The sequence below is a fragment of the Syngnathus floridae genome, chromosome 7 (genome assembly GCF_059516105.1).
Source record: "Syngnathus floridae isolate MCC-2025c chromosome 7, RoL_Sflo_1.0, whole genome shotgun sequence".
Taxonomy (NCBI): domain Eukaryota; kingdom Metazoa; phylum Chordata; class Actinopteri; order Syngnathiformes; family Syngnathidae; genus Syngnathus; species Syngnathus floridae.
This window is the reverse complement of record NC_142419.1, coordinates 5,373,727-5,391,959: the sequence shown is the minus strand read 5'-3', so window position 1 is coordinate 5,391,959 and position 18,233 is coordinate 5,373,727. Positions and strand designations below refer to the sequence as shown.

At 43.2% G+C, this 18,233-nt stretch overlaps 1 protein-coding gene across 3 annotated transcripts in view; it reads left to right on the top strand.

Annotated features, from left to right (window-relative positions):
- LOC148394855 (ATP-binding cassette subfamily G member 4-like) overlaps window positions 1–15,596 on the top strand; it is a 28,665-nt gene extending 13,069 nt beyond the window's left edge. The window contains exons 13-15 of one of the 3 annotated variants that reach the window (XM_088380139.1): window positions 6,888–6,947; window positions 14,249–14,367; window positions 14,559–15,596. In XM_088380139.1, coding sequence (XP_088236265.1) covers window positions 6,888–6,947; window positions 14,249–14,367; window positions 14,559–14,784 — 405 coding nt within the window. In that variant the 3' untranslated portion in view covers window positions 14,785–15,596. Of the gene's footprint in view, window positions 1–6,887; window positions 7,047–14,248; window positions 14,368–14,558 lie in introns of all 3 variants that reach the window. The other 2 variants (XM_088380138.1, XM_088380140.1) reach the window with 2 other exon arrangements.
- The last annotated feature ends 2,637 nt before the right edge of the window (window positions 15,597–18,233 follow it).

Below are 18,233 nucleotides of genomic sequence, written 5' to 3'. Positions count from 1 at the left end.
AGCTATCAACAACTTTCTTGGATTCCCAGAGATGTAGAAGGTCAGGAAGCTCCAGACAGCATCGTATGACTTGTTGTGGACTGGTGGACGTCTGCAAGGCGGAACAGCAAGCATTCTGTGCAATAATCTTATTAATAAGTACTCATTAGGGAACACATGATAACATATATATACAATTTATCTAACAATTCCCCCCTGTTTTATCATAAGTTCCCGGAGACCAACTCATCACCCATATGGCCACTTCAAAAAGATTTTCAGCGAAGGGATCACATTTCGCAAGAACTAACTTACACTCGGGAGGAAACTGAGTCTTAACCGGCAAAGCCAGGGTCAGGAAACAAATCGGACAGGTTTACCACAATAGATTCGCTGACCGGGTCGTCACTAGAGAAGGAGCCCCCGTCGATCGAAAGGTCATCCCTTTGGAGCAACGGGAAAGTCTCAGCTGGTGGAGAGATAGCAGCTGTAATTCGCCTGTTAATTAGGGATCGGAGACAAGGGATGCAACAACATCCACACAAGGTCAAAATGGCAGAGAAAACGGCAATGGAGACCAGGGCAGAGGAAACCAGGGTGCGGTACTTTCCGAACACGTTCAACCAGTCGGTCCAAACCTCTGTGTTCACCCCACTGTGTTCCTCCATCTTCCCGTTCAAGGTCCGCAGGCCCTCAAGGACCCGGGACAGGCTTCCGCCGGCTGCAGTATTATTTGGAATAAACGTGCAACATTGCTCACCGAACATGGCGCAGACACCGCCCTCTTTTGAGAGTAGCATGTCAAGGGCCATTCGAATCTGGAAAGCCAAGAGGGAAGTAGCGGCCAGTTGGGAGTGGACCGCCCTGAAACCTGCCTCGGACCAGTTTCCAAGCCTCTGCACGTTGTAATGGACGTAGTTAATCCTGTCAACATTTTTGTTAAGAGTACACCACCAACACAGGGCGGATTCAAAACCAGCTGCTATCTGATTCACCAGCTTATACTCATCCAGTACTCCTCTAGGAACACCAATGGCGTCCATGTAAATTGGATTAGCTGCGCCCCGCCATTCGGCGTTTCGTGTCGTTCTCGGCCAGAATCCGGGCACTACGGACTTAGCAAAAGATGTCAGATCATAAGAGGACATTGGTATCAAATCAACAGGAAGCAATAGGGTTACCAAAGCGCAAATTCCAGAGCTGTTTAAAGGCAACCTATCATAAAGTTCGTTACTATTACACCAAAACCAAATATCACTACGAGCAATGGGCAAAAAAGGGGCAGCCACACCATGGAGTAGGTAGGGCGCCCAGCATCTCACCGGTACCAGGTAACCTAATGCACGTAAAACTACCCCTAGCTACATCGGACGAAAAAAGGGGTTTATACTTTGTCATAGAGGCAACAGGGTAAACCGTATCCCATTTAAAACAATCATGAGTGGGTGAAATGGATGAGTTTAACATTAAAACAACAGCACACTTAGGAACTATATTTGCAGGTATGATTTTCAAAAGAGGTCGTGGACCCATGCATGCAATGCAACTGGTGTTAGCCATCTTTGCGGCTTGCTCAGCCATAAGAAGCCAGTTGTCGGTTTGACCGCTTATTCCTGTGGAGGCTACAAAATAGCTGTCTACATCAGTGAGGAGCATAACTTGTGATTTTTGCTCCTGCTAACAGGGTGTAATTATTTGTAACGGGACGGTCTGCCATCGACATTGTTTTATTAATGCAAATAGCAATAGGAAAGTGAGGATCGATTCCAGAGGACCAGGCCCACAGTTGAAAACCCCAACAAGAAGTGTTAAACAAGGTGGCATTTGGAGGACGAATTTGACCATCAGGGAATGTAAGAGTCAAAAGGAGGCTTGTGCCCTGACTCTTCAAAGTCACTTGTTTAGCAAAGAACACAGCCTCTTCACTGGAACCAGAGGGCCAATACTCTCGCATTTGTGTGGTGACAAGGCTACCCCAGTCGGTGCTAACCGGGTGGCCAGATAAATACCACCAATATCCGAGCCACTTATCCCCAGTAGTGGGGTGACCATTATGAAAACCTTTCAAACTTTTCATAGGTAAAATAATAGAAGAAGATGTATTAGGAGCCACAGTAAACATTAATGAGTTATTGTAAGTCCAAGACAAAAGCCATGGCACTCACTCACTCACTCACTCACTCACTCACTCACTCACTCACTCACTCACTCACTCACTCACTCACTCACTCACTCACTCAATCTGACAATCAATCAACCAATCAATCAATCAATCAATCAATCAATCAATCAATTAATCAATCAATCAATCAACCAAACAATCACACAGGTGTTAACTAATTTGTAATTATATTGCAAGCAATTCCTAATCCTACTTTACCTTTGTATAAGGCACAGGTGTCAAATTGTGCTTCATATTCATGTGTCATTACTCAAATTGCAAATTATCTTCCCTTTTAGTAATGTTGTAAATTTAAATATTAGACCAGTTTGTATTTGTCTGATTTGAAAGCGAGTTACTCGTCAGCTTGTTTTGCAGCTCCCACAATATGAGGCGCTCACACATCTACCTGGGTATGACAGTCATACCGGCCCTCCAAAAGAAGCCATGACTACACTGCGGCCCGCGAACAAATGAGTTTGACACCCCTGGCACAAGGGATAGCCTTCTCATTGATCAATCGCGTATCTTAAATCATGCTTTTCCTCCTTTGAAGCGACTATGTACTTCAAACCCAAACGGCACCATTTTATAGGGAAAAAATTTGTCGAATTTATTCGTTGTCGACATAATACTGATCGCAAATTTGCATGTAGAGCATTTTTGAGTTGTTGATCATAGCCATCAGTTGAACACTCTTTCAGGTCTGTGTCTAAAGTCTTCAAACAACTTATCTTGTTTTTGTTTAGTTCGGCCAATGTCTGTGTAATTTGCTCTACGTTAGAATTTTATTTTTATCCTGCCCAATAGTTGGTCAATTTGTATTTGTAATGGCACCCCGTTATATTCCAATGGGCGGCCCTGGAGATCAAAAGGACTCCAGGTGCCTTTAACGCTTGCCCAATGTTTGGTTAAGGATGCCATGAAAACCTGTTGTACTTCATCACCTCTAAAATTATAGGAAGCAATGAGTTGTTTAATTTGGGGTACAAAGACGGAAAGGATGGTTCGCTTTGCCGTGCCACAACATCTGTCTTTGTAATTTGATCATTTTCCTCATCTTCATTCATGACACTCTTAGATGCGATTCTTAAGCGAGCTCGCGCTGACACTGTCATCATCTTCCTGTCTGTGCAACAGCAAGTTCTTTTTATCTTTTCTTCGTCTTCCTTATCTTTCAATTTTCCTCTCATCTGGGAAAATGAGAATGTAATTTTGCTTTTTAATTTTTAATTTTAAGTCTTGCAAAATTGCTATATCCTTACTGCATCGAGATAAACTGTTAAACATATCTTTAAAAACAAACAAAGACAATCTATGCTCCTGCAGACTCTTCAAAATGGGACCCAAATGTCAGATCACAAATCAAACCTCCTCCTTCACTCTCACATTTTTTGATAGAACAGTCCACTTAGCTAGACACTGTCATATCATACTAAATAATGGCCTGCAAATTAAATATAATGTTGTTGCTGTGGTCCCTCAAAACATGTGACTAGAATTTGGACAATTACTAACCCCCATCAATTGATACATTATCTCCTCACTAAAGTCCTAGCCTGTTAACCTATCTGCATCAAGAAGACATTTGCAATGCAGGGGATTAGAGAATAACAATAACACCATTGATTTCTAATCATTAACCTAATTTTATCCAGTTCTACAATGCATGTTTTCTCTTACTCTCACATTATTATGAGGGTTGGGCACTCTCCTCGTCGGACGAGTTTCCGCCCACAACCCTCATATTATTCTATAATTTCTAATTTTTACATTTAACAATGCAAATCTGATAAACCATTGTCTAGCACACTGTTGTCGTGCACCAACTTAACGCAATTCCAACCTTTACAACGAACTGATACACAAAGACAAACATACACAGAAACAAACACACAGGCCCACAACAGACATGACAATCTTCCCAGCTGGTAACAAGGGTGGGGGGAGCAACTGAAGTGCGGAGAGCCTCGTCACCACCACATCGCATAATACAACCCCCACCTCTGTCCAAAATATGCATTTGTCAAGATATTTTATATTTTCGGTGTCGACCCCTTCCATTAATTTCCAATCTTTGCATTTTAATTCATGTCGGGGTAGCGGCTTTTGTTTGCTATTTGATTTTCCCATGGTTTATTTTTCTAAGTTTCGGACTTGGCAATTTGAATGGCACCTACAGTGTCCTAAAGTCAACTTTATTCACAGGACAGTGGTTAAATGTTCGATGTGTGGTGAGTCTCCTTCCCGGAGGAAGCGGAGAATCCTTGCTTTTGTCCACACAAAGCCACGGTTTACAATCCTGTTTTGTTTATATAGAGGAGAGCTCAAATGAGGTCACTCTCAGTCAAACCATACACACACACACACACACACACACAATGCGCACTTTTATCGTCTCACAGGCAAGCAGGGGAGTCCGCCCTCCCGTGGATTTTAACAAACTCCTTAACCTTCCTATTGTGTAAGAAAAACTTATTTTTGCCTTTTTCTTAAAGTAAGTATAAAACCTATCTTTTCATGGATAAAGATGCCAAACCAGCTAAACAAGAGTTAAGAAAAAAAACACCACAGATGGCAGCAGGCCTATTGAGATCCCGGACGAGCCCCCAAAAATCTGTCAGGTTCAAAATCAGCAAAAGGATCAGCAGACAAAACCAGTGAGGCAGAATATTGAGTCTTTTCTCGCGACGAGTGCATCCAGACTTACAGCAATCAGAATACACTAAAAATCTGTTTACACTCCTCACTCTTTTTATTTGGAATGCCCTACCCACAATGTGAGACTAGCCCCTGATAGGTGGGGGGGAAGCGTGGGCTTTGTCTCATGAGAGAAGAAACGAGATTCTATGTGAAATAAGAAGTCACAGACAAGACACCATGAGAAAAGAGTGCAAAGACAAAACGCCATGTGCAAACATCAACAAAATAGATTGAGCTATCAACAACTTTCTTGGATTCCCAGAGATGTAGAAGGTCAGGAAGCTCCAGACAGCATCGTATGACTTGTTGTGGACTGGTGGACGTCTGCAAGGCGAAACAGCAAGCATTCTGTGCAATAATCTTATTAATAAGTACTCATTAGGGCAGTGTTTCCCAACCACTGTGCCGCGGCACACTGGTGTGCCGTGAGAGACGTTCAGCTGTGCCGTGGGATTGTCCAATATTAATTACGGAGCGCATTGTAAACAGGATCGCCAAACCACTGGTCAGTTCGCGCAAGGCCTGGTCAGCCACTTGCTAATCGTGCATGTGTGGAGAATCGGAGAATCTTGAGATTTCAGATTGTGTCGATCTGATTGTATTGCATCGGCACATATTCAGTTTATGTGTGTGTTGCCGTGTGCCTTTGCTAACAGTGACAGACACTATGACGGTTGTGGTGCGTTTGTTGTCCAATGGAAATCAGAGCATGCAGTTCAACCGGAGAACCTGGATTGGTTATTTTTCACATACGTAAAATAAGCAGTCAAGTCGAGATTCCTCGACTGTGATAGCCACTCAGCTGCTGTCAGAACAGCAAAGCGTCTTTAAAAGTGACTTTGTTCTTATTGTTGCAATATTTATAGACCTAGTCTAAAACAGTAAACAAAATCACGTTGATTCTTTTATTTTAATCACAATCACTTTGAATAGTTTATTTCTTACACCGTCTAAAACCTTTTTAAAAAACTGTCACTTTTATTTAAAAAAAGGAATACAATTTAAAGAATATTTAGTATTTATTTCTATTAAATTATTCGACTCTCCATACATATATAGGAATAGGACTGTACGTGTTTCGTTGTAATATAACTGATTTTAATATAGGAGCTTAACAGATTTTTGTTGGTGGTGTGCCGCGAGATTTTTTCCAATGAAAAGGTGTGCCGTGATTGAAAAAAGGTTGGGAAACACTGCATTAGGGAACACATGATAACATATATATACAATTTATCTAACAAATGGTCACTATTGTAGCACATGATCAAACCATAACATTTGTGGGGACAAGTGAACAGGCACAATGACAATGAGAAGATTAATTACTTCCAACTACCTTTCCATACCACGAGGGGTGCTAGAGCCTATCCCAGCAGTCATCGGGCAGTAGGCGGAAAACACCCTGAACTGGTTGCCAGGCAATCACAGGGCATATAGAGATGAACAACCACCCGCTCTCGCACCTAGGGGCAATTTGGAGTGCTCAATCATCTACCATGCATGTTTTTGAGAGGTGGAAGGAAACCAGAGTATCTGTATCCATGCAGACAAGGAGAGATCATGCAAACTCCACACAGGGAGGGCTGGAGGTGATTGACAGGTGCACATAAATTTTAGTTACAATGCCGACTTAGAAACACAACTATCATTAACAGGTACCTGATCCCAGCTGGATTGGTCAGAAGAATTGTAAAAAAAAAAAGCTATGGTCTGTGGGCACCAGGTAGCTCCCAAGGACCATGTGAGTACCCCGCGGGCTTGCTCTAAAACTAGCTCAACAAAAATGGGACGTTGTAATTTTCTAATAATGTAGAAGTGATCATTTTAAAATGTAAATGTATATAAAATGGGTTAAGCTCGCATAAAGTATTTATCAATTAATAAAAGAGCCATGATAATTTATAAAAGCTATGTCCAATGAATAAAAGCAGAAACTACAGGCAGCAGCATTGCAAGTGGTGATAGATCAATAATACAATACTATAGGCATTATATTCAAGTAGGAATTAAACTAGCAACTAATGATAACAATATGTCGTTTCAGGTGATCTGCCCCATCATGTATTGCAGCATTGTGTACTGGATGACAGAGCAACCTCCTGAGGTCAGCCGGTACCTCCTCTTCATAGCGCTGTCCATTTGCACTTCTCTGGTTGCACAATCCCTCGGCTTGCTAGTTGGTGCTGCTTCCACTTCATTGCAGGTACTCTCGCTCTCTCTCTCTCTGTCTGTCATATATATGTATATATATATATATATATATATATATATATATATATATATATATATATATATATATATATATATATATATATATATATATATATATGTGTATATATATATATATATATATATATATATATATATATATATATATATATATATATATATATATATGTATATATATATATATACACACTACCGTTCAAAAGTTTGGGGTCACCCAAACAATTTTGTGTTTTCCATGAAAAGTCACACTTCCACTTCATTGCAGGTACTCTCGCTCGCTCTCTCTCTGTCTGTCATATATATGTATATATATATATATATATATATATATATATATATATATATATATACATATATATATATATATATATATATATATATATATATATATATATATATATATATATATATATGTGTGTGTGTATATATATATATACACTACCGTTCAAAAGTTTGGGGTCACCCAAACAATTTCGTGTTTTCCATGAAAAGTCACACTTATTCACCACCAAACGTTGTGAAATGAATAGAAAATAGAGTCAAGACATTGACAAGGTTAGAAATAATGATTTGTATTTGAAATAAGATTTTTTTTACATCAAACTTTGCTTTCGTCAAAGAATCCTCCATTTGCAGCAATTACGGCATTGCAGACCTTTGGCATTCTAGCTGTTAATTTGTTGAGGTAATCTGGAGAAATTGCACTCCACGCTTCCAAAAGCAGCTCCCACAAGTTGGATTGCTTGGATGGGCACTTCTTGCGTACCATACGGTCAAGCTGCTCCCACAACAGCTCAATGGGGTTCAGATCTGGTGACTGCGCTGGCCACTCCATTACCGATAGAATACCAGCTGCCTGCTTCTGCTCTAAATAGTTCTGGCACAATTTGGAGGTGTGTTTGGGGTCATTGTCCTGTTGTAGGATGAAATTGGCTCCAATCAAGCGCTGTCCACTGGGTATGGCATGGCGTTGCAAAATGGAGTGATAGACTTCCTTATTCAGAATCCCTTTTACCCTGTACAAATCTCCCACCTTACCTGCACCAAAGAAACCCCAGACCATCATATTACCTCCTCCATGCTTGACAGATTGCGTCAGGCATTCTTTCAGCATCTTTTCATTTGTTCTGCGTCTCACAAACGTTCTTCTTTGTGATCCAAACACCTCAAACTTGGATTCATCCGTCCACAACACTTTTTTCCAGTCTTCCTCTGTCCAATGTCTGTGTTCTTTTGCCCATCTTAATCTTTTTCTTTTGTTGGCCAGTCTCAGATATGGCTTTTTCTTTGCCACTCTGCCCTGAAGCCCAGAATCCCGCAGCCGCCTCTTCACTGTAAATGTTGACACTGGTGTTTTGCGGGTACTATTTAATGAAGATGCCAGTTGGGGACCTGTGAAGCATCTGTTTCTCAAACTAGAGACTCTAATGTACTTATCTTCTTGCTCAGTTGTGCAACGCGGCCTCCCACTTCTTTTTCGACTCTGAAGGGAGTAGTACACACCGTTGTAGGAAATCTTCAATTTCTTAGCAATTTCTCGCATGGAATAGCCTTCATTTCTAAGAACAAGAATAGACTGTCGAGTTTCAGATGAAAGTTCTCTTTTTCTGGCCATTTTGAGCGTTTATTTGACCCCACAAATGTGATGTTTCAGAAACTCAATCTGCTCACAGGAAGGTCAGTTTTGTAGCTTCTGTAACGAGCTAAACTGTTTTCAGATGTGTGAACATGATTGCACAAGGGTTTTCTAATCATCAATTAGCCTTCTGAGCCAATGAGCAAACACATTGTACGATTAGAACACTGGAGTGATAGTTGCTGGAAATGGGCCTCTATACACCTATGTAGATATTGCACCAAAAACCAGACATTTGCAGCTAGAATAGTCATTTACCACATTAGCAATGTATAGAGTGTATTTCTTTAAAGTTAAGACTAGTTTAAAATTATCTTCATTGAAAAGTACAGTGCTTTTCCTTCAAAAATAAGGACATTTCAATGTGACCCCAAACTTTTGAACGGTAGTGTATAAATATACATATATACCGTATTTTCCGGACTATAAGTCGCTCCAGAGTATAAGTCGCACCAGCCATAAAATGCCCCAAAAAGTGAAAAAAAACATATATAAGTCGCTCCGGAGTATAAGTCGCATTTTGGGGGCAATTTATTCGACAAAATCCCACACCAAAAACAGTCATGAACGAGCAACAACAGGCTAAACGATAGCAACAACAGGCTAAACGATAGGTATGCTAACGTGACAAACTCAAACAAAGAGCTGAGAACGGGCCTGACGTAACATATAGAGTGATTAAGGACAACTATTACATGAATAACATGTTTATAAAACCATCGGTGTCACTCCAATTCATTAAATAGCAACAACAGGCTAAGCGATAGGTATGCTAACGTGACAAACACAAACAAAGAGCTGAGAACGGGCCTGACGTAACATATAGACTGATTAAGGACAACTATTACATGAATAACATGTTTATAAAACCATCGGTGTCCCTCCAATTCATTAAATCCATCGATCGTTCTTTGTCAACAATGGGTGCGCACGGCTGAGGGCGCTTGCACTTCAAAATATTCCACAGGTTCATATAACGATAGATAAACTATATTTCAAATACAAGCCAATAATATTATCAAACCATCCGTGCACTTTAAATCCATTAAATCCATCGATCAAATTCCTCGTCCTTTGTCAACATCGCCGCGCGTGCGCCCTGACGTCAGCCTCGTCTTTATTCCACAGATCTAGTATATAACTATATTGTAGCGTTAACAAAGTACAAGGATAGACGTGGGTTTGGTAAACGACTCTTTATTAAACAAAACAAACTTCCAAGCGTGTGGCGGCGTGGACTTCCAGACACGAGAGCTCCATGGCATAGGACCGGGTGTGCGTAATGGCCATGTCCGAGCCCCATGCACCGTTCGCGGACAGCCACTCGGCCGAGCGCCGGCCCCCGACTCAGTAGAGTAGGACCGGGCGTGCACAAAAGCCATAATAGTTTTTCAAACCTTCTATGTCACTCCAAATCCTTAATTCCTTCAAACTCTTTGTCCTCCGTGTCACTTAGAAATGATCACCGCAAATGATGCCGGTAGTCCTTACGTGGGTACGTTTGTCCTTTATGTAAACAACCGCCGCGCCGCGCCGCGCCGTGCCACTGACGTCACTTGAAATAGTAATCCATTGGTACATCACGGTTCTCCAAACTTTCTTTCTGCTGCTCTATTACTGTTTTCAGCTGCATATTTTACAACTTGAAGTTTGTAACCTGCAAAATATGAGTTTCTTTTTGGTGCCATTTTTCTTAAGCCCACCCAGTTGATGAGTCACGGCCAGCAGTGAAGCTTAGAGCGCCCTCATCCAGTTTCCTCTGAAAATATATTTTTTTTCAGATGTAGTTTTTTGTTTTGTTTATTTGGTTGTTTTATCAAAGTCAAAGTCTGCTTAGCGTCGATTTTTTTTCATATACTAAGACACACAAAGAGATTGAAATTACGTTCCCACTATCCCTCGATGAGATAGTACACATATGCATGTGTTAATTGCTTTATTTGATTTTTTCTCTATTTTTTTATGTTTTGAATATGTTCAAGATAAAGATATAAAAGCATGTGAAGTGATCAACTATACTAAAAATAACATGGGAAGTGGTCAACTATACTTGTAAGGAAGTGATGTCTTAATGATCAAATAAAAATTTGTGAAAAAAAACATATATAAGTCGCTCCTGAGTATAAGTCACCCCCCCACCCAAACTATGAAAAAAAACGCGACTTATAGTCCGGAAATTACTGTATGTGAGTCGTCACCTTATCGTGGTGGAGGGGTTTGCATGTCCCTATGATCCTAGGAGCCATATTGTCTGGGGCTTCATGCCTCTGGTAGGGTCACCCATGGCAAAAGGAGAGGGGCCAGACAAAGCATGGCTCAAAAGACCCCTTTTGAAGGTTACAGTATATAGACTTAATTTTCCCTCGCCCGGTTGCGGGTCACTGGGGCCCCCCTCTGGAGCCAGGCCTGAAGGTGGAGCTCGAAGGTGAGTGTCTGGTGGCCAGGCCTTCGCTCATGGGGCCTGGCCGGGCACAGCCCGAAAAGGGAACGTGGGCCCCCCTTCCCATGGGCTCACCCCCTGTATGAGGGGCCAAAAGGGTCGGGTGCGTAGTGAGCTGGGCGGCGGCCAAGGGCGGGAACCTTGGCGGTCTGATCCCCGGCTACAGAAGCTGGCTCTTGGGACATGGAATGTCACCTCTCTGGCTGTAAAGGAGCCCGAACTGGTGTGTGAGGCAGAAAAGTTCAGACTAGACATATTCGGACTTGCCTCCATACACAGTTTGGGTTCTGATACAAGCCCTCTCGAGAGGGGCTGGACTCTCTTCTACTCTGGAGTTGCCCATGGTGAGAGGCATCGAGCAGGTGTGGGCCTACTTATGGCCCCCGGCTGGGCGCCTGCACATTGGGGTTCACCCAGGTGAACGAGAGGGTAGCGTCCCTCCACCTTCGGGTGGGGTGACAGGTCCTGACTGTTGTTTGTGCCTATGCACCAAACAGCAGCTCAGAGTACCCACCCTTTTTGGGGTCCTTGGAGGAAGTGCTGGAAAGCGCTCCCTTTGGGGACTCCATCGTTCTACTGGGTGACTTCAATGCTCACGTGGGCAATGACAGTGAGACCTGGAAGGGCGTGATTGGGAGGACCGGCCCTCCCGATCTGAACCTGACCGGTGTTCTATTGTTGGACTTCTATGCTCGACACGGATTGTGAAAATGAAGACCATGTTCAAACATAAGGGTGTCCATGTGTGCACTTGGCACCAGGACACCCTAGGCCGCAGTTCGATGATCGACTTTGTAGTCGTGTCATCGGATTTGCGGACGAATGTTTTGGACACTCGAGTGAAGAGAGGGGTGGAGCTCTCAACTGATCACCACCTGGTGGTGAGTGGGCTTCGATGGTGGGGGAAGATGCCGGTCCGACCTGGCAGACCCAAACGTACTGTGAGGGTCTGCTGATAACGTCTGGCAGAATCCCCTGTCAGAAAGAGCTTCAACTCCCACCTCCGGCAGAGCTCCCACGTCCCGGAGGAGGCGGGGGACATTGAGTCCGACCATGTTCCATGCCTCCATTGTTGAGGCAGCCGACCGGAGCTGTGGTCGTTAGGTGGTTGGTGCCTGTCCTGGCAGCAATCCCCGAACCTGCTGGTGGACACTGGCGGTAAGGGATGCCGTCAAGGTGAAGAAGGAGTCCTGTCGGGCCGTTTTGGCCTGTGGGACTCCGGAGGCAGCCGACAGGTACCGGATGGCCAAGCGGAACGTGGCTTCGGTGGTTGCTGAGGCAAAAACCTGGGCGTGGGGGGAGTTTGGCGAGACCATGGAGAATGACTTCCGGACGACTTCGAAGAAATTCTGGTCCACCATCTGGCGTCTCAGGAGGGGGAAGCAGTGCACCATCAACACTGTTTACAGTGAAGTTGGCGTGCTGCTGACCTCGACTCGGGACGTCGTGAGTCGGTGGGAAGAATACTTCGAAGACCTCCTCAATTCCACCAACAATCCTTCCATTGTAGAAGCAGGGCCTGGAGACTCTGAGGTGGACTTTCCAATCTCTGGGGTCGAAGTCACTGAGAAAGTTAAAAAACTCCTCGCGGGCAAGGCCTAAGTGATGAGATCCGCCCGGCATTCTTAAAGGCTCTGAATGTTGTGGGGCTGTCCTGGCTGACACGCCTTTGCAACATTGCGTGGACATCGGGGACAGTGCCTCTGGATTGGCAGACTGGGGTGGTGGTTCCCCTCTTTAAGAAGGGGGACCGGAGGGTGTGTTCCAACTAAAGGGGAATCACACTCCTCAGGCTCCCTGGTAAAGTCTATTCAGGGGTGCTGGAGAGGAGGGTCCATCAAGAGGTCGAACCTCGGATTCAGGAGGAGCAATGTGGCTTTCATCCTGGCCGTGGAACAGTGGACCAGCTCTATACCCTCGGCATGGGAGTTCGCTCAACCAGTCCGCATGTGTTTTGTGGACTTGGAGAAGGCATTCGACCGTGTCCCTCGGGAAGTTCCGTGGAGGGTGCTTCGGAAGTACGGGGTGCCGAGCCAACTGATAAGGGCGGTGTGGTCCCTGTATCATCGATGCCAGAGTTTGGTCAGCATTTCCGGCAGTAAGTCGGATTCTTTTCCAGTGAGGGTTGGACTCCGCCAAGGCTGCCCTTTGTCACCTATTCTGTTCATAACGTTTATGGACAGAATTTCTAGGGGCAGCCGAGGCGTTGAGGGTGTCCGGTTTGGGGACCTCAGCATTGCGTCTCTGCTTTTTGCTGACAGCGTGGTGCTGTTGGCTTCTTCAAGCCGTGATCTCCAGCTCTCACTGGAGCGTTTCACAGCCGAGTGTGAAGCGGTTGGGATAAGGGTGGGCACCTCCAAATCCGAGTCCATGGTTCCCGGTCGGAAAAGGGTGGAATGCCCTCTCTGGATCAGGGATGAGATCCTGCCCCAAGTGGACGAGTTCAAGTATCTTGGGGTCTTGTTCACGAGCGAGGGCAGGATGGAGCGTGAGATCAACAGGTGGATCAGCTGTAATGCGGACTCTGTCGTGGTGAAGAGAGAGCTGAGCCAAAAGGCAAAGCTCTTAATTTACCGGTTGATCTACGCTCCTACCCTCACCTATGGTCACGAGCTATGGGTCGTGACAGAAAGAAAGAGATCCCGGGTACAAGCGGCCGAAATTAGTTTTCTCCGTAGGGTGTCCGGGCTCTCCCTTAGCGATAGGGTGAGAAGATCGGTCATTTGGGAGAGACTCGGAGTAGAGCCACTGCTCCTCCACGTTGAGAGGAGCCAGATGAGGTGGCTCGGGCATCTCATCAGGAGGCCTCCCGGAACACCTCGGAGGTGTTCCGGGCATGTCCTACCAGCAGGAAACCCCGTGCTGACCCAGGACGCGCTTGAGAGAGTGTCTCTCAGCTGGCCTGGGAACGTCTTGGGATCCCCCGGGATAAGCTGGGCGATGTGGCTGGGGAGAGGAAAGTCTGGGAGTTCCTCCTTAAGCTGCTGCCCCCGCGACCCGACCCCGGATAAGTGGAAGAAGATGGATGTCTGGATGGATGGATTTTCCCTTGGGTCACTTTGTGTGTGTCACGACTGCATGTCTTTGTACCGGTTCACAGGTGGCCACATTCGTTGGACCCGTCACAGCTGTCCCGGTGCTACTTTTCTCTGGATTCTTTGTGAACTTTGATACAATTCCAAAGTACCTGCAGTGGACCTGTTATGTGTCATATGTCAGGTTTGTGCAGTATATGTATCAGAACATATCAAGGAGGGCATTACTATCTGCTGCTCAGTAGATGTTTGATAAGTTTTCGCTCAACAATATACAAGTTCATCTCGTGTACCAAAACATTAGTTCACATTGGTTTTTTTTCTTGCATTGTTTGACAGAAGAAAAAGTTTCATGTTTTCAAACGTCCCTCCCAGGTATGGTTTTGAAGGAGTGATTCTGTCTATCTATGGGATGAATCGTTCTGAGCTGGAGTGTCCAGACAAGGCGTGTCGCTTACAACAGCCTGAGGAGGTTCTTCAGCTGTTGGACGTAGAAGATGCCAAGCTCTACATTGATTTCATTGCCTTGGGTGTTTTCTTTATCATCCTGCGGCTGGCCACCTACCTTGTTCTCCGCTATAAGATAAAAGCTCAGAGGTAGCTTGTTTTACAGAAGAGTTGTACTGTTGCCATTCCAGACATCATTTACACAACCTGAAATACCCTCTTTTACCACATTGATGTATTTTTTATTTTACTGCACACATCGCTGCTAAAATCTTTGCTGAAGGTGTCAATAATGTTTGATTATGAACTTGTATATTACCTCTGTACACCAGGCTTACTCTTCTGTTTTTAAACGATTGTAGTTCAGTCAGAGAAAACTCAACAGAGCATAAAGATATTTTTAACATCAAGCATGGGTGTGCACAGCGATTGTTTCCACTCACAAGGAGAAACAAGTCAAGTCTCCCCTCGAAAAACACAGTTTACATCATATTATGTAAGTCTAATACATATATCAGCTCAAATGACTTTAGAAATCAATTCATTCTTTTGCTAGATGAACTGTTTTTTTATTATTTGTAGATTGATTAATATAATCATATCTTCTCAAATGTTATATTCTACTTACAATATGTGAAATTATTTCAATGTGAATCAGAATGTAATGTTGTTTGTATAATTATCTCCTTGTGTTTATGCACTAACATACAGCATGAGTATTTGAGAATAAATGAGTATACTTTTATTTTTTTGTACCTACACAACCAGGACATTATGCAATCATGTTTGGTGCTAAATTTCATGATCAATATGAAAAACACAATACATCTGGACTGCACATTAAAAGGAGCGCTTGGAACATGGCCATAAACTGGAAGCAGCTTTATATTGCATTGAACATGATGATTTTTTTTTTTTCTCAAACTAGTTTTTTGTTTATGTATTTTATGTTTTTTAGCTGGAGTGCACAATCATTTCCAGTAATTGAGAATATAATAAACAATGATTTGATTAATTTGATGGAATGTTTCACATAATTCATCAATCACGTACGACTTGTGTTGAATAATGTGACATTTTTATTGTCTTAAAGCTCTTAATGAGGATTTTCCATATATTATTTTGCCTTCATTATGTCAGATATCATCAACCTATATTAAGCCTGCCACCGTGACTTTGCAGATCTATATCATACATTAAGCAGGCACAAAACTAGGCCCACTTGCACTTGCAGAATCATATTCTATAATACGGTGACACTGTCACAGAGGCAGGTTTTTAGCCTGGTTTGAATTTGCTGTGATGGAGAACTGTACTGCAGGGAAGAAGAGATGCAAATGCTCACCAAAAACTGTCGAGGACAGGGGTCTCAAACTCCAGGCCTCGGGAGCCGCATTCCTACATGTTTTCCAAGTTTCCCTTGTTAAACACACCTGATTCAATTATCAGGCTCCTGCAGAACGTGAGGATGAACTGATCATTTGAATCAGGTGTGTTTAACGAGGGAAACTTGGAAAACATGTAGGAATGCGGCCCCCGCGGACTGGAGTTTGAGACCCCTGGTCTAGGAAGTGCAGCTGTTGAGGAAAAAAAAAAATCTCTATCGATCGACCTCCCCTCTCTCATGTACAGGCCTGTCTCAAAAATTAGAATCTTGTGACAAAGTTCTTTATTTTCTGTAATGCAATTAAAAAAACAAAAATGTCATACATTCTGGATTCATTACAAGTCAATTGAAATCTTGCAAGCGTTTCATTATTTTAATATTGCTGATTATGGCTTACAGCTTAAGAAAACTCAAAAATCCGATCTCAAAATATTAGAATATTTCCTCAGACCAAGTAAAAAAAAAGATTTATAACAGCAAAACAAAATCAAACATTTGAAAATGTCCATTAATGCACTCAGTACTTGGTTGGGAATCCTTTTGCACGAATTACTGCATCATTGCGGCGTGGCATGGAGGCAATCAGCCTGTGGCATTGCTGAGGTGTTATGGATGCCCAGGATGCTTCAATAGCGGCCTTTAGCTCATTTGCATTGTTGGGTAGAATAGAATAGAATAGAATAGAATAGAATAGAATAGAATAGAATAGAATAGAATAGAATAGAATAGAATAGAATAGAATAGAATAGAATAGCTCTTTATTGTCATTGTCTGGTATCTTTCAGCTTCTTCTTCACAATGCCCCACAAATTCTCTGTGGGGTTCAGGTCAGGAGAATTGGCAGGCCAATCGAGGACAGTAACGCCATGATCATTACGCCATTTACTGGTGATTTTGGTACTGTGGGCAGGTGCCAGATCATGCTGGAGAATGAAAATCATCATCTCCATAGAGCTCTTCAGCAGACGGAAGGATGTAGTGCTCTAAAATCTGCATTTACTCTGGACTTGATGAAACACAGTGGACCAACACCAGCGGCTGAAATGGCTCCCCAAACCATCGCTGACTGTGGGAACTTCACACTGTATTTCAAGCAATTTGGATTTTGCTCCCTCCAGCCTTTTTCCAGACTCTGGCGCCTTGACTTCCAAATGAAATACAAAACTTGCTTTCGTCTGAAAAGAGGACTTTGGACCACTCTGCAACTGTTCAGTGCTTCTTTTCCATAGCCCAAGTCAGACGCTTCTTCCGTTGTCTTGAGTTCAGAAGTGGCTTGACCATGGGAATACGACCATTTCCCGGACACGTCTGTGAACAGTGGCTTTTGATACCTGGACTCCAGCTTCAGTCCACTGTCTTTGAAGCTCCCCCAAATTCTGGAAGCGACTCTTCTTCACAATGCTGTTAAGGGTGCGGTCATCTCTCTTGGTTGTGCAGCATATCCTGCCACATTTCCCTCTTCCAACAGACTTTTTGTGGATTTGCTCTTTGAGAAATTTCTTTTTGTCTTACCCTCCTGATGGAGGGTGTCAATGATGGTCCTCTGAACAGCAGTCAGATCAACAGTCTTCCCTATGCTTGTGATTTAGTTTACTGAACCAAGCTGAGTGTTTTTCAAGGCTCAGGAAACCCTTGCAGGTGTTTCGAGTTAATTAGATTCAAGTGATTAGTTGGATACCCTACTAGTATACTTTTTCATGATATTCTAATATTTTGAGATCGGATATTTGAGATTTCTTAAGCTGTATGCCATAATCAGCAATATTAAAATACTAAAAGGCTTGCAATATTTCAGTTGATTTCTAATGAATCCAGAATGTATGACATTTTTGTTTTTTTAATTGCAGTACAGAAAATAAAGAACTTTATCACAATATTCTAATTTTCTGAGACAGTCCTGTATATATGCTGCAAAACACATTGCAGATATGAATGAGTCTGTGAATGGGTGAACGTGAGACTTTGTAAAGAGCTTTGAACACGATAAGGGTATAGATAAAAGCACAATATAAGTGCCATTCCTCTAAAAATGCATGCAATGCTTACACCCAGAAAGATTTGGAAAGACCAAGGCCGCGAAAGATGAACTGCGATATGGCAAAGCAACACTGTATTTTAAAATCATTTAACGGGTGGGCTAAATGTGATTGCCACATGCAGCCAGGCTGTGGACTGCCTCCAACTACTGATAAGAAGCTAGACATACAGCATTATGT